At 37.4% G+C, this 12669-nt stretch overlaps 1 protein-coding gene across 1 annotated transcript in view; it reads right to left on the reverse strand.

Annotated features, from left to right (window-relative positions):
* Positions 1–4019: 4019 nt before the first annotated feature.
* Positions 4020–12669, reverse strand: part of SLC15A5 (solute carrier family 15 member 5) — a 90968-nt gene continuing 82318 nt past the window's right edge. Inside the window, exons 8-9 of the mRNA XM_017528756.2 lie at positions 10556–10664; positions 4020–6006 (exon numbers count right to left, since the gene is read on the reverse strand). Of these exons, the coding sequence (XP_017384245.1) occupies positions 5859–6006; positions 10556–10664 (257 nt within the window). The 3' untranslated portion in view covers positions 4020–5858. The remainder of the gene's footprint in view (positions 6007–10555; positions 10665–12669) is intronic.

Genomic DNA, 12669 nt, shown 5'->3' on the forward strand with positions numbered 1-12669 from the left:
ACTGTCGATGTGGGAAGCAGACTGTTGTTGAAGTGTTATTATTAATGAGAATTACTGCTGGACAGCTTGAACTAGAGGATAATTTATTCTCCGTGAACTTCTAATTGCAGTAAAATGGTTTATTCACTGCCACGCTTGTCCATCTTGTTTGTTCCTGTCTTTCAGGCATGGTTGGCTGCAATGAAATAAGGCAGAACTGCACAAGCTGCACTAGAAACAAAAGTCTATTTCTGGAGACACAGTGGAAATTGATCGGGCAGGTTTAGGTCGTGTAAGAGATGCTTGGGAAAATGGTAAAAAAACAGTATGGCAGGCTCAAAGAGGAGTCATAGTCAACTCAGACGAAGCAAGATGCCTACTATGTGCTATGCCGTGTGCCAAAATGGGAAATCGAAATTTCCAGATGGCCACTTACTGCTCTCACTTTTGAGGTTCTCACTTCCCCTCTGGCATTTCTGACAGAGAGCTCTTTCACTTATTTTAAAATTTGGCATGTCTTCCCCACTCTCCTCATTTTGCTTCTATTGATTGCTTTGGGAAAATAAAAACTGACCACGACGATGAGATGTAGGTTTTCTTGGTAATATCTTTAACGTTCTGGTGTCTTTCCCCTGATTTTTGCCAAATCTCTGCCTCCCATTGATCTCATTCTTCTCCATTGTATGTCCCTGGTAGAACCATTGCCTTTTTCTTTGCATAAATGTCATTAAAGGTGCTCCTGATTTGCTGCTACCATGGTAATAGGCACTTGTCATAGGCTATTGACTCATTACTGTATGTATATGAGATTTGATCACTTGTGGTTTAGCAAGCTTAAGAAACAAACTGATTCTCAGCCAGGAAATGGATTCGAACCTGTGTGATGAATGATAGATTAGAGTTTGGGTGCTATTATTATTTAATAATTAATAAAGCCTCTGAGTGGACTAGGGGCAGTGCATCACCTGGGTGTCACATAGCGTCATTTATTTATTTATTTATTTATTTATTATTTTCACATAGCATCTTTTGTACTCTAGTCAGCCTTCATGGAACACACAGGCAGAGAGAGAGAGAGAAAGAATTATCATCACTATCTTTGAGTATTCCTGGAGAAGAAGGGCAGGAGGACAGGGCTGGAAGAATCCAGGAAATGTCAGGAATGTCTGCATAGAAGTTAAGGAAGCAGAGAGCCTAGTTGACCTCCATTTCCTATCTTGGTCTAACTGTGACTGTTTCAGATGAGAAACAGGGGGCATACATTGCCATTTGGAGAACACCAGAAAAGTATGCCTACAACAATTCTTAAATAGATGTGCCCACTCACTGCCACAGAACCTGACATTTTGCCCCAAGAACTGTGCCTTTGGGCTCCTTCTTTAACTTCCTCACTGTATATAGCATTTAACAATTTTTTTTTTTTTTTTTGAGATGGAGTCTCGCTCTGTCACCCAGGATGGAGTGCAACAGTGCGATCTTGGCTCACTGCAACCTCCACCTCCCAGGTTCAAATGATTCTCCTGCCTCAGCCTCCTGAGTAGCTGGGATTACAGGCACCTGCCATTATGCCTAGCTAATTTTTGTCTTTTCAATAGAGATGGGATTTCACCAGGTTAGCCGAGCTGGTCTTGAACTCCTGACCTCAGGTGACCCACTGGCCTTAGACTCCCAAAGTGCTGGGATTACAGGCATGAGCCATTGTGCCTGGTGTTAACAAACTTTTTTCCTTGCCTTACAATAACTATTTCCACCTCAGATCACCCAACCACATGTCTTCTCTCATCTTACTGAATGTTGCTGATAAAATATTTATTCTTCTTAGAATATCTGTTTACTTTCACACGTAAGCAGGAGAAAGTAATTATTCTTGAAAGGAGAGAAAGGGGGACAGTGTAGGGATATTGAGTATCAATGTTGTTTCAACCTGGTAATTACCGATGGAAGAAGTCATATTCTTATGTGTTGGGACAGAAAAAAACCAAAATCCATTAAGCTTAGGCACTGTCTTCCCTGGAATTCAGCTCCCCTCGGAATATAGAAAAACCTCCTCTAGATAACAGCTATACTGAGAGACAGTTATGTAGAAAGGAATGGCCCCCAGATTTTGTAGACAAATGTCCTGGGTCCAAACCTTGACTCTGCCCATACTGTCTGCATAACCCTTGGAAAGTTATTAGCCCCTGTATCTTTCATATTTCTTATCTATAAAATACAATTAACCATTGTATTTAACTTATGGGGTTACTGTGATGATTAAATGAGCAAATGCATTGAAAATACTTAGAACAATGTCTTGAACTGAACAAGTACTACGGAAGTCACCATAATTATTAGTAACACTTTTCAGGGTACCTTTGTTTTTCTCAAATTGCTTTTCTAAGGCAGTTTCCAATTGACTGTAGCACAGCCAAGTCCGTTTGATGAAAGGAGAAGGAAAGGATTGTTTTGACATTGAGAACTCCTCCCCTGCCATGGTGTTCAATCTGGGTGGGTCTTTTCAGGGACTGTTTCTGACATCCTGAGGTCCATGTCGGACACGGTATGGCTCCATAGGGAGAGCTGAGTGAGGGAGAAGAGATGCTTAAAAAACTTTTGTCAGAGTCTGTAACCTTCACATAATCTTCTCTCCCATTCTTGTTCCCTTTTGGATGATGTAGAGAGTGTTTCACCTAAGTGGCTGGGAAATGATCCAATGTTGGTGACATTATGAGTATTGCAGAAGGAGCTAGCACTCTAGCGACAGACAGACCATGGTTCAAGTCCTGTCTGTGCCACCTACTATCTCTGTGACTCTTGATAAATCACTTAAGGTCTCAAGAGTTACAGTTTCTCATTTACAAAATGGACATGCTAAAATGTGCCTGCCTCCTGGAGTGGTGGTGCTAATCAAATGTGATAATATGTGTGACAGCAACTTGTAAACTGTAAGAAGTGACACAGATGTGAGTTGTTACTGTTAGTGGTTTCTTTAATTTCCCTGCTCTCTACAAGCAGACCTGAATTCTAGCAGCACCTGTGTGCTGTCATCACTTGGCTGCTGATTTTATTTAAGGGCTTTACTCGTAAGTCTGGGACCAATAATTGTACACTGGCTTCTCTTGTCGTGAGAGAATGGGTAGATGGTAGATGCCTCTTGCCCAACTGGCTCAGAGTACCAGTGTGGAAGCCCTGTTTTCATAGAACAAGGGGTCCTGACAGTTTTCAGAAGAGATTATTTTCTCTCCTTCAATTTATAAATCGTGCAATATTATAATAGGAAACTTTTTGGAATTATGGGCTGTTATTTGGTGATACTGTTACTCTGATAGTTGATAAAACGCTTTCAGAAACCAAGATAATTAAAGGTTTGCCAGGGTGGAAGAATGCTATAAATCAAGATTACCTGAAGGGGATATGAGATATAAGGGATTAAATGGAATAAAGAAGAAATAAGGAGAAATATCCACGCAGCTAGGGAACATTTACCCACTTTCAGGAGCAGACTTCTGAAGGTTATTTTGTGCTGTTAAAGAAGTCACTCTGATGAAAATCATTTTCACTTGTAAATTTATGTAATAAGAGTATGGTTTTCTTAATTTTGTATAGAGGGTCAATGTAGTGACTTTTGGCTACAGTGGATTGAAGTGTTACAAGAAAAAAAGGAAAAGAGATGTTACTGTCAGTTGCGAACAGAATCAGGTGGGGTCAGACCTGTGCTTTGCAGGTCACAGAAAACATTTTCAGATACCTCGCCTTTCAGGCCTTGATCATGGACAGAAATAGAGCACAGAAGGTGCTTCTTAGAGAAGTCTTCACTTTTCCAACCTTTTACCACCAGTGAAAAATGGAGCAAATGAGTGGCTGGGTACAGACCCTTGGCACCAAGTGGTTGGAGTAAATGGAACACTGCAGGGACACAGAACTTCACCCGCCACTGAGCATATTACTGAAGAAATACAGTACGAAACCCAGCAGGCTACTGCAAACAACGCATCCCTTTAAGTTAATTGGTGTTATATAGAAGCTGAAATACTCCGCTTATTTACAAAGCTACAGATTTATGTAAAGCAAAACCAATTACACTTAATGCCTAAACTATTCCAGGTGCTCAGTGATAATGTTGCTAGGCAGTAGAGAAGAAACTGCTGTGTGAATGCATCCTGTTCTGAATGGAAGCCTGTGTAGTTACTGCAATTTAGCTAATCACGAGTGTCAACGCCAACATGAGAATTCTAAGCTCTTTTGGTGTTTGCTTTGGGTCAACTTTATAATTCTATAGATCTTTCATCTCTAAGTACAAGTGAAAGCATAATGAGCACCTTTTTCTATTATGATGCAGGAATTAAGGAGATGAAGGCAAATTTGTGGGGAGTGGGGAGAACGAAATGAAGCAGACCCCTTTTCTAACAGTAGCAGAGACTAGAGCTTCCCACTTGTACTGAGGTGAAGTGTTTAAAGATTTCTTGCTCTTTTGGGTGTTCATTAAACCCAAATTGCAAACTTGGCATTTAACCTTTTGCAGCAAGGAAAGCTTCTAAGGAATATCAAGGGTCTGCCTCACTGTTTTGCTAGGAAACGATTGCTAAACAGAAAGGATTTGAAAAAGTTGCAGGGAAAGAATTTATGCCTCTACCAGCAAGTCTTTTCATTTGTCCTCAAACAAAAAATAGTTTGAGTAAGAAAAACACCTGGTGCTTTACAGCTCCTCTTTTGCAATTAAAAATGCATAGCCTACCTAATCAAGTTGAATAAATCTTTTATTCTACAGACCTAAAATATTTTATGTAGACACAAGGGAGGTGCATAATTGTAGAATAATTTGCAGTCAGCCGATAAACTCACCTGTCCTATCCAGCATGAATTGTCCTGGAAAAGCAATGGCTTTTAAACTTTAGGGAACATGAGAATGATTTAGATGTGCTTATTAAAACCACCAATTCCTGGACCCCAATCTGATAAAAGGTTTGGGTTAAGGCAGTCTGTGTAGGGGCCAGAAAAATTCACCTGTAGCAAGTTGTCCTCAACCAAATTTTGACAAATACTGCTACAAGAAACAGACATTCATTTTATTTGATTTTTTAAAATGAGTTTATACATATATTTGCTTATAAGAGAACAAACTCTTAGAAGATGATTTTCTGAATGCTTCTGAATTGGCAGTGGAGACCAAAAGATGTTATTCGTATAATTCCTTTAAGCAGCTCTATTTGGTTTGGGCACTTACCCTCCTCTCACTCCTCATTTTATCTTCCTTCATTTCCTCTTTCCTTTAATTCCAACAATTCCGTATCTTACATTTATTTTTCAACTTTTTTAGTGTGTGGACGTTCTCTTTGTTAAGGACATCTATCGTAGTAATACTGCTTTTAAATTCAGAGAAAATTTCTTTAATGAAGTCATATCTTGATAGTGTAATATAAAGAGCAAATATAGCAAAATCATGTATATGTCTATTATTTACTCAGCTGTATACAGTATAAGGTCACAATGCTTGGCATGTAATAAGTTCTCAATAAGTGTATTGAAAGAGAGTGTATTAAAATACTGTCATTTTGCTTCTAATGAATCACTAAAACTCCAAAAAAAGTCATATGCTTTCAATGACTGAACCATTGTAGAAAGTTGTAAGGTATTACTAGTATATAGAAAACTCATTTTTTTTTGTCATAATCACCTAGACTTTGAAATTATTTTATTAATTCTAATGCATAATGTTAATGCAAAAGCATCACGGTTTACCAGAAAGTTCATAATTAGTCTTTGTAAGTAAAGTATGCAGATGATATTTATAAAATCACCTTCATATCTATTGGCTCTTACACTGCAACATATAAAATGCTCAACTGAAGAAGAAAACAATGAATACTGTTCTCATAAGACAGGTAGACCCAAATACAGTTTCACAGGGCTGTCTCCCAAAGATCAATACTTGAAGAAAATTTCTGTACACTGCCATAAAATTTCAGAGACTTTTCGTGGAGGAGAAGTGTTTCTTCAAGATTACTTCCACGGATGTTCTGGGCATTAAAATGATTTAGATTACAATACCTAAAAAAGAAAGAAAGAAAGATTTCCTTAGGACCAGATGTAGATGAATTGATAAATCATTTGCTTCCGTCCTGTGCTTGTCTACCTTTTATGATGGGCTCATAGATACTGGCACAACACTGTTGATTATTTAAGAGCGCTGCTCACCAAAACAGTCTTTTTAAAAGGACAAAGGAGTTTTCGTGACTTAGTAAAGTGTCTCAGAAGGACCTTTAGGTGGCGCTTTTTTACAGCCTGCTGTGCTGTCTTCAGTGCTGATGGAGAGAAGGTGCTAAATCTGAAAGCCTGTTGACTTGACAGATTTCATGGTGGTCAGGACTCGTAAGAGGTTTACTGGGGATTTGTAAATTCAGTGCTGAGACTATGTGGAAGCTGCCATTGTCAAAGAAGGATTCCATGAATATATTTCTAGACTGTGCACTCTCCAACCCCAACCTCCAGTAAAGCCTGCCTTTCCAGTGTCTTCTAAGTACTAGCCCCATGTAAGGGGCTAGTACTTAGAATCATCCCATTTCACAGACTGAGAAACTGAAACTTCCAAGAGGTTAAATAACTTGCTTAACATTCATAGAAATAGTAGTTGGCAGAGTTCGGATTTGGAGCCAGAACTTGATTATTCTGAATCCTGGCCTTTTTCCTCTATGGCATACTGCCTCTAAAGACAAATTACTTTCTTAAACACTTTTGGGTAAGTTCCAAGAAAATAGAAACTTCAAATTGCTTTATTCACTGCTTTATTCCCAGTGATTGATACATAGTAGATGTCCAATAAATATTTGGCAAATGAACAAATGAATATCGGCTGTAAGTTTAATTTTATCACATACACATGAGTCTCACAAATAGATGAGGTCGGTCATCTATTTTTGATTTGTGAAGGTTTCAAAAGTTAATTTTACCTTCTTTTCCTTCTCAATACATTACTAAAAATAACTTTAACTGTAAGGGAATGAATACTGCCTGAACAATTTTGGTCATTTGTCTCTGATTTATGTCACTTTCAATAATTCTTACAGCGTAGGCACAAAAGATGACTGAAATAGTTGACAAAACAAGTGCAATATCAGCTTTATAAGATGTGTTTTACAACACTGGAAGGATGGTGGTGTTAGTTATAAAAAACAAACACTCTCTGCCCCTCCCCATCAAAACACCTGAAATTTCTTTTTATTTTAGCACCCAGTGTGGGATAGGATACATATTTATATGAAGCACTATAGACATATTTACCTAATACTTTTCAGTAAGGAAAATACATTTCATCTACCTACTTTCTTCATCCCTAAACTGGAAAGCCTCGAGTATGAAATGTCACCAATGCAGTACTTCAGATTTGATTGTGGAGGGATTGTTTTTTTTTTTTTGGTACATGTGACAGGTAAGTCTGGCTTTATATGTAAGTATAATTCCTAGCTTTATGCAGTTGGGGATTTGAGAGAGAATGTCCCGGGGCCCTCACAAGATTGGTTTGATTCTAGGACTTACCCTAATATTATGCCAGACAAATATGAACTTGGATGTGGAGGTGTCTAGGGTGCTAAAACAGACCTCATCCTACCTGTATTTTGGTGAGGATGTTGTTTCCTAATTAATCCACTGTCTTCAAGATCTTGAGGACAGGAATAAGTTGGGACTGCCTTGTTTTTGAAAGATTTACCACTGTCACCTGGCTTTGAACCAATACACCTTTGGGTTTGATAAAAATGGGATTATGATTGCATATGTGCTGAGATTAGATAAAATTTGACTTATAAGTAATATGTTTCAATAATGCTGTCCCTGGGACGTTGGTACTTTTGCCTGTTTCTTTGCATGCCATTGTTCTTGCTTATGTGAATAATGAGCATGCTTACGTTTTTGACAAAAACCATCAGTATAGAAAAAAAATCGCAATCATGTGCTCCTCACTGCAGACAATGGTCTTTCTTTCTCAGATTTCATACTGTGTCTTGCTTAACTCTTCTGACTTGGCCTGTCCAATCCCAATGGCCAATAGGTCCCCAAAGCAACATGTGCCTTGGCATTGATGTCATTGGTTCTAACTGCTTAATCTCTGGAGGCAAATTTTCCAGGCTCTCCTTTCTTCTGTGTGACATCCATTTTTTTTCTTGTGGGGTGCTGGTCAACAGGTGGTAGCAGGTAGAGTTACTTTCACTGAAGGCAATCATTTTCTCCCAAACCAAGTTAGGAATTGTCAGAGAGCAAGAAGAGGACTCTTCTATGGCACTTGGAGGCAGCACAGAACAGGAGTATAGAAGTGTGGGCTTCAGAGACAAATTTGGGGTTGAATCCTAGTTATGTGAACTTTGTGAATTTAATTAACTGGCTTTGCAGTTTTGTTTTCTGATTTATAAAGTAGAATTATAAGATCTATATGTCAAGAAGGTGGTGGGGAGTTATGCGCAGTTGTTTGTATGTGTATAGCATGCCATCCAAGACACACAGGCTGCTCAACACATGGAAAATTAATTCCTTTTCTCCTGCTTTGTTTCTTCCCCTCTCTCTCTATTTTCTCCCTAAAAAAGTATGCAGGAGAAGAGAAAGTAGATAGGAGATGGAGATTTGGTAAGAATCAGATTTATTTCTGAATGAACTTTACCTTTTACTTCGTTCCTTCTCATCTTTGGTTCTTCCAATCTCTGGTGTGTTGTACGTTTTTATTCTTACCTCGTCCTCTGCCCCCCACACCACTATTATTCACTTCTTTACTGAAACTGACTTGTTCCACAATCACGGAGAAAGAATCACATGTGAATATTTTCCTTTGGGCCCTAGATGTTGGTTCCATGTGGACTAGGAATTTGTCTGTTCAACTCTAGTGCCTGAAACAATGCTTAGCCTGTTGGTTGAGTGGGCATGTTAATGAGTCACCCTGAGCTAATGGATTCTGGGTCCAGTGCTAGTTCTACCTGAACTCTGTCCATGACCGTGGTCATCTTGGCCACACCTCTGCATAAGTCCAGGAGAAGAATAAAAAGGAGGAAGAAGAGACCATACAGCTAGGTATGAGACCATAATAATTATAATTGCTAACACTTTGGATCATTTACTCATCCTCACAAAAACCTTATGACACAGTTACCATTCTTATCATTTCTGTTTTTAAAATGAAGTAACCGAGGTTTAGCAAGGTTAAACAGCTTGCTGAAGTTGTATGGTAGATAAATTGTGGAACTGGACAAGTAATTTAACTAAATTACTTCAAGGATCAAACCTTACCATAGGATACACAGTAAAAATTGAGAGTGCAGGTGTTTGAGAATTACTGAATGAGCAACAGTTATGGGTCTAGAGGCAGTGGATGAAGGGAAAGGAGGCCATGCCTCCAGCTTCCATTTTCACTGTGAAATCTATTTTGCTACAATGCTAAGAACATTCCTGTTGGATCTTTCTGTAAAACTTTCTGATTCTCTAATATGATTGTCCATCTAAGAATGAGATCAGCATTTAGGAAAAGTATGCACTGTGAAAGGATCAGTTTGATAATTTATATACTTTAGAGTATAAGAAATATAAAAATTCAGGAAGCCATTAAGCTTTTTAATTTTGTCATCAATTCTGCCTTGCATGAGGTTTGATCCTCTCTTATACTGGACTATAAGCCAATCAGAGCAGAACATTGATGGAATTAAACCTTTATCGACTTACTGACTTTGCATCTTTCTAGTTTATGACACTACCTATCACATAGCTGATGTTCAAAAAGAGATTTGTTAGGTTAATAAAATAATGATCTAGGCAAGGGTGAAGTGACAATGGATGAGATAATATATGACTACATGACTAAAGAGATAAATGGATGGAAGGAAATGAGGAAAATGAAAATCTGTTTAGTTCCTGCTTTGTGACAGACATTGTGCTTAGCCCTTTATCAATATTCGTCCCCCTAAAACCCACAAGAGGTTTTTTTATTTTACAGGTGTAAAAACAGAGGTCCAGAGATGTTAGAGAATTTTCTCAAAAGTACACAGCTGTACAAGAATATGTCAAGGGGTAAGAGAGAGACAGAGAGAGAGAGAGAGAGAGAGAGAGAGATATGGTCTGGCAATGGATTGATGTATGGTAGATGGTACATATTAAGCCACCCTCAGGTGGTCTCAGGTGACAAGCTAGGGGATTTTTTACAGTTTTTTTTTTAATTGACCTTGAAATGCTCACTGCTGATTTAAAGGCCTGAATAGGATCCAAATCTCAAGCATCATTAGATTTCTAGCTATTTGTTTAATGATATTTGCTTTTAATGATAATGATTCACTCATTCTTATTATCAATATGGCTATTTCTAATTCTAAAGTGATGCTACATAGTGGAGAGAAAAATGTTGTGTTGGAACATGTTTTAGAATTTGTAAAGCACTCTTTTATTATGAGGATCGATGGAAAAAGTGAAGTCTAAATTGAAATTTCTTGCTCTGAATAATCTGTTGAATTTCTCTAATATGCTAATTTGTCCAGTCATGGCATACAGAATTCCCGCTGGCTCAGTGATGGTTCCCAGACCCATATTTCATGGACTCAGAAATTTTTCATCTTACCACACACTTACTTACCTTTGTGAAACACTCCAGAATCCCAGGACGTTCAACAATGTTAATGATGCCAGGAAGAAGAAGAAGCTTTCTAAATTGCCTTTGTTTAATGTGTTTGGAAACCAATTGCCTGTTTGGAACAAATGTAATTGTTATTCAGCTGCAGAGTTGTAAGTTTCTGTGAATATTTTATCATTCCACAATTCATAGAGCTTTATTCACTTCAGTAATATCCACAAAGCAAAAAAGCTCATTTGAAACTTGCCAAAATTTATTTAATTCTGTAATTAACAGTAAAATGATAAGCAAAGCACCCCAAATACTTTGAAGGTCACAAAACACCCTTAATTTGCATCATGCAATATAGGTGTCAAAAGAACTGGGTTGTAAAGGTAATCCTGACTATTTTATTAATTTACAGGAGCCATGGGTGCGTCTTATTTATCCTTATATTTCTAGTATTTAGAACAGTGCCTGGCATGTAGGGATTATTTGGCAAATATATAGTGGATGAATGAAAAATATTTTCTGCGACCAAATAGTCTGTTTCATATGCTAATTGTAAGGATAGTAAGATAATATATGTAGGTGATAGATGTTAAATTATTTTCACAACTTAGATAAATCCAGGGCTACCTTATGGTAATATCACATAACCCTGTTGGTCAAATTACTTGCAATCTCTGGTTAACATGGAAATTTTCTTTTGACCTAATAAGTAAATTCTTCAATTTGATACTACCAAATAAAGTACCTGTACTTCATTATGATGTCATACTGGGTATATATGAAACTATTCAGGATTCAAGGTAATTGCTTTAATTTGCTTCTAAGTTTTGACTTTTGCTTTGGATCTGTGCAATAACTCTATCTCTGTATCTCTTTTTCTCTATCGACGCACATACTTTTTATTTCTTCAGTGAATTTTGGGGTAACGTTTAATACATAAAATATAATGCATTATATTATACATCTTATATATGCCATACTTATTCATAGGCAATACTTTAAAAACAGCAAGGAGATCTAATATTACCAAATATATTACAGATACATAGCACTACAGAATGATTAAAAGAGAAATATCTAACTTAACAGAGAGAATTTAACTGTAACTCTGAATGAGTTGAATTTTTTAAATGTTATGCATTATGAGAACAGGAAATGATCATCTTTGAACATGCAAATGCCAAGGATTCACCATTTCTTTGCCTTTTTATAGGAACAACTCCTACAGGGGAGGTAAAGAGGGTGTGGGACCAGAGCAATCAGTCTATGAACCAATAGGACTGGGCTTCAGTACCATCTTTGACACATGGATTGTAGGGTTGTTTCTTGCAGTAGAAAGTGGTTTTTGGCCTCTCCCTCAACAACGCACACTCTTAAATGGGATTTAACTTAACTGTTCTGATCACAGTCAGCAAGTGCATAAGTATGGCAATTGTGATTAATTGTGCCATTTCCCATTTAAAGCTGTTTGTCTTTTGTTTTTTACCTTCTCAATGACTGTTACTATGGATCAACAGTGCAAATTAGCTGTGTCTATTATATTCTTGGACCTATATGTGAAAGCTAGCCTAAATAAATTATAGCACAGATAAATACAATGGTAAAGTGGAACTTACAAAACAGGTATTATTTTGTCAGCAGAACTGTGTTGTAAAGGTAATCTTGATTATGCTGTTAATTTGCAGAAGCTGTGTGCGTCTTGTTTATCCTTTTATTTTTAGTATTTAGAACAATGCCTGACAAATAGGGGTTATTTGGCAAAATAATGCCAATTATGATAGGTATCATGATACTTATCAAAATAAATATTACCATACCTATTTTTAAGTTCCACTTTACAATTTTATTTGGGTCCTATTATAATGAAAATATATGGCGTTATTGCTATAGTGACATGGTGAATTTATCTGATGTTTAGATGGGTAAATGAAGTTCACTGACTGTTTTTCTATAAGTCTGTCTATTGGATATTGTGTAGCCTTTTTGATGTGTATATGTGTGCTTTTGTGTGTATGCATGTGTGTGTGTGTGTGCACACAGGAACTAAACATCTGACTGTACTTGAGAGAGTTGAGTTGGAGGTCAAGATATGGCGAGATAACATTCTACTTATTTTCAGAAAGAAC

This window comes from Cebus imitator, unplaced genomic scaffold, assembly GCF_001604975.1.
Source record: "Cebus imitator isolate Cc_AM_T3 unplaced genomic scaffold, Cebus_imitator-1.0 Scaffold2, whole genome shotgun sequence".
Classification (NCBI taxonomy): domain Eukaryota; kingdom Metazoa; phylum Chordata; class Mammalia; order Primates; family Cebidae; genus Cebus; species Cebus imitator.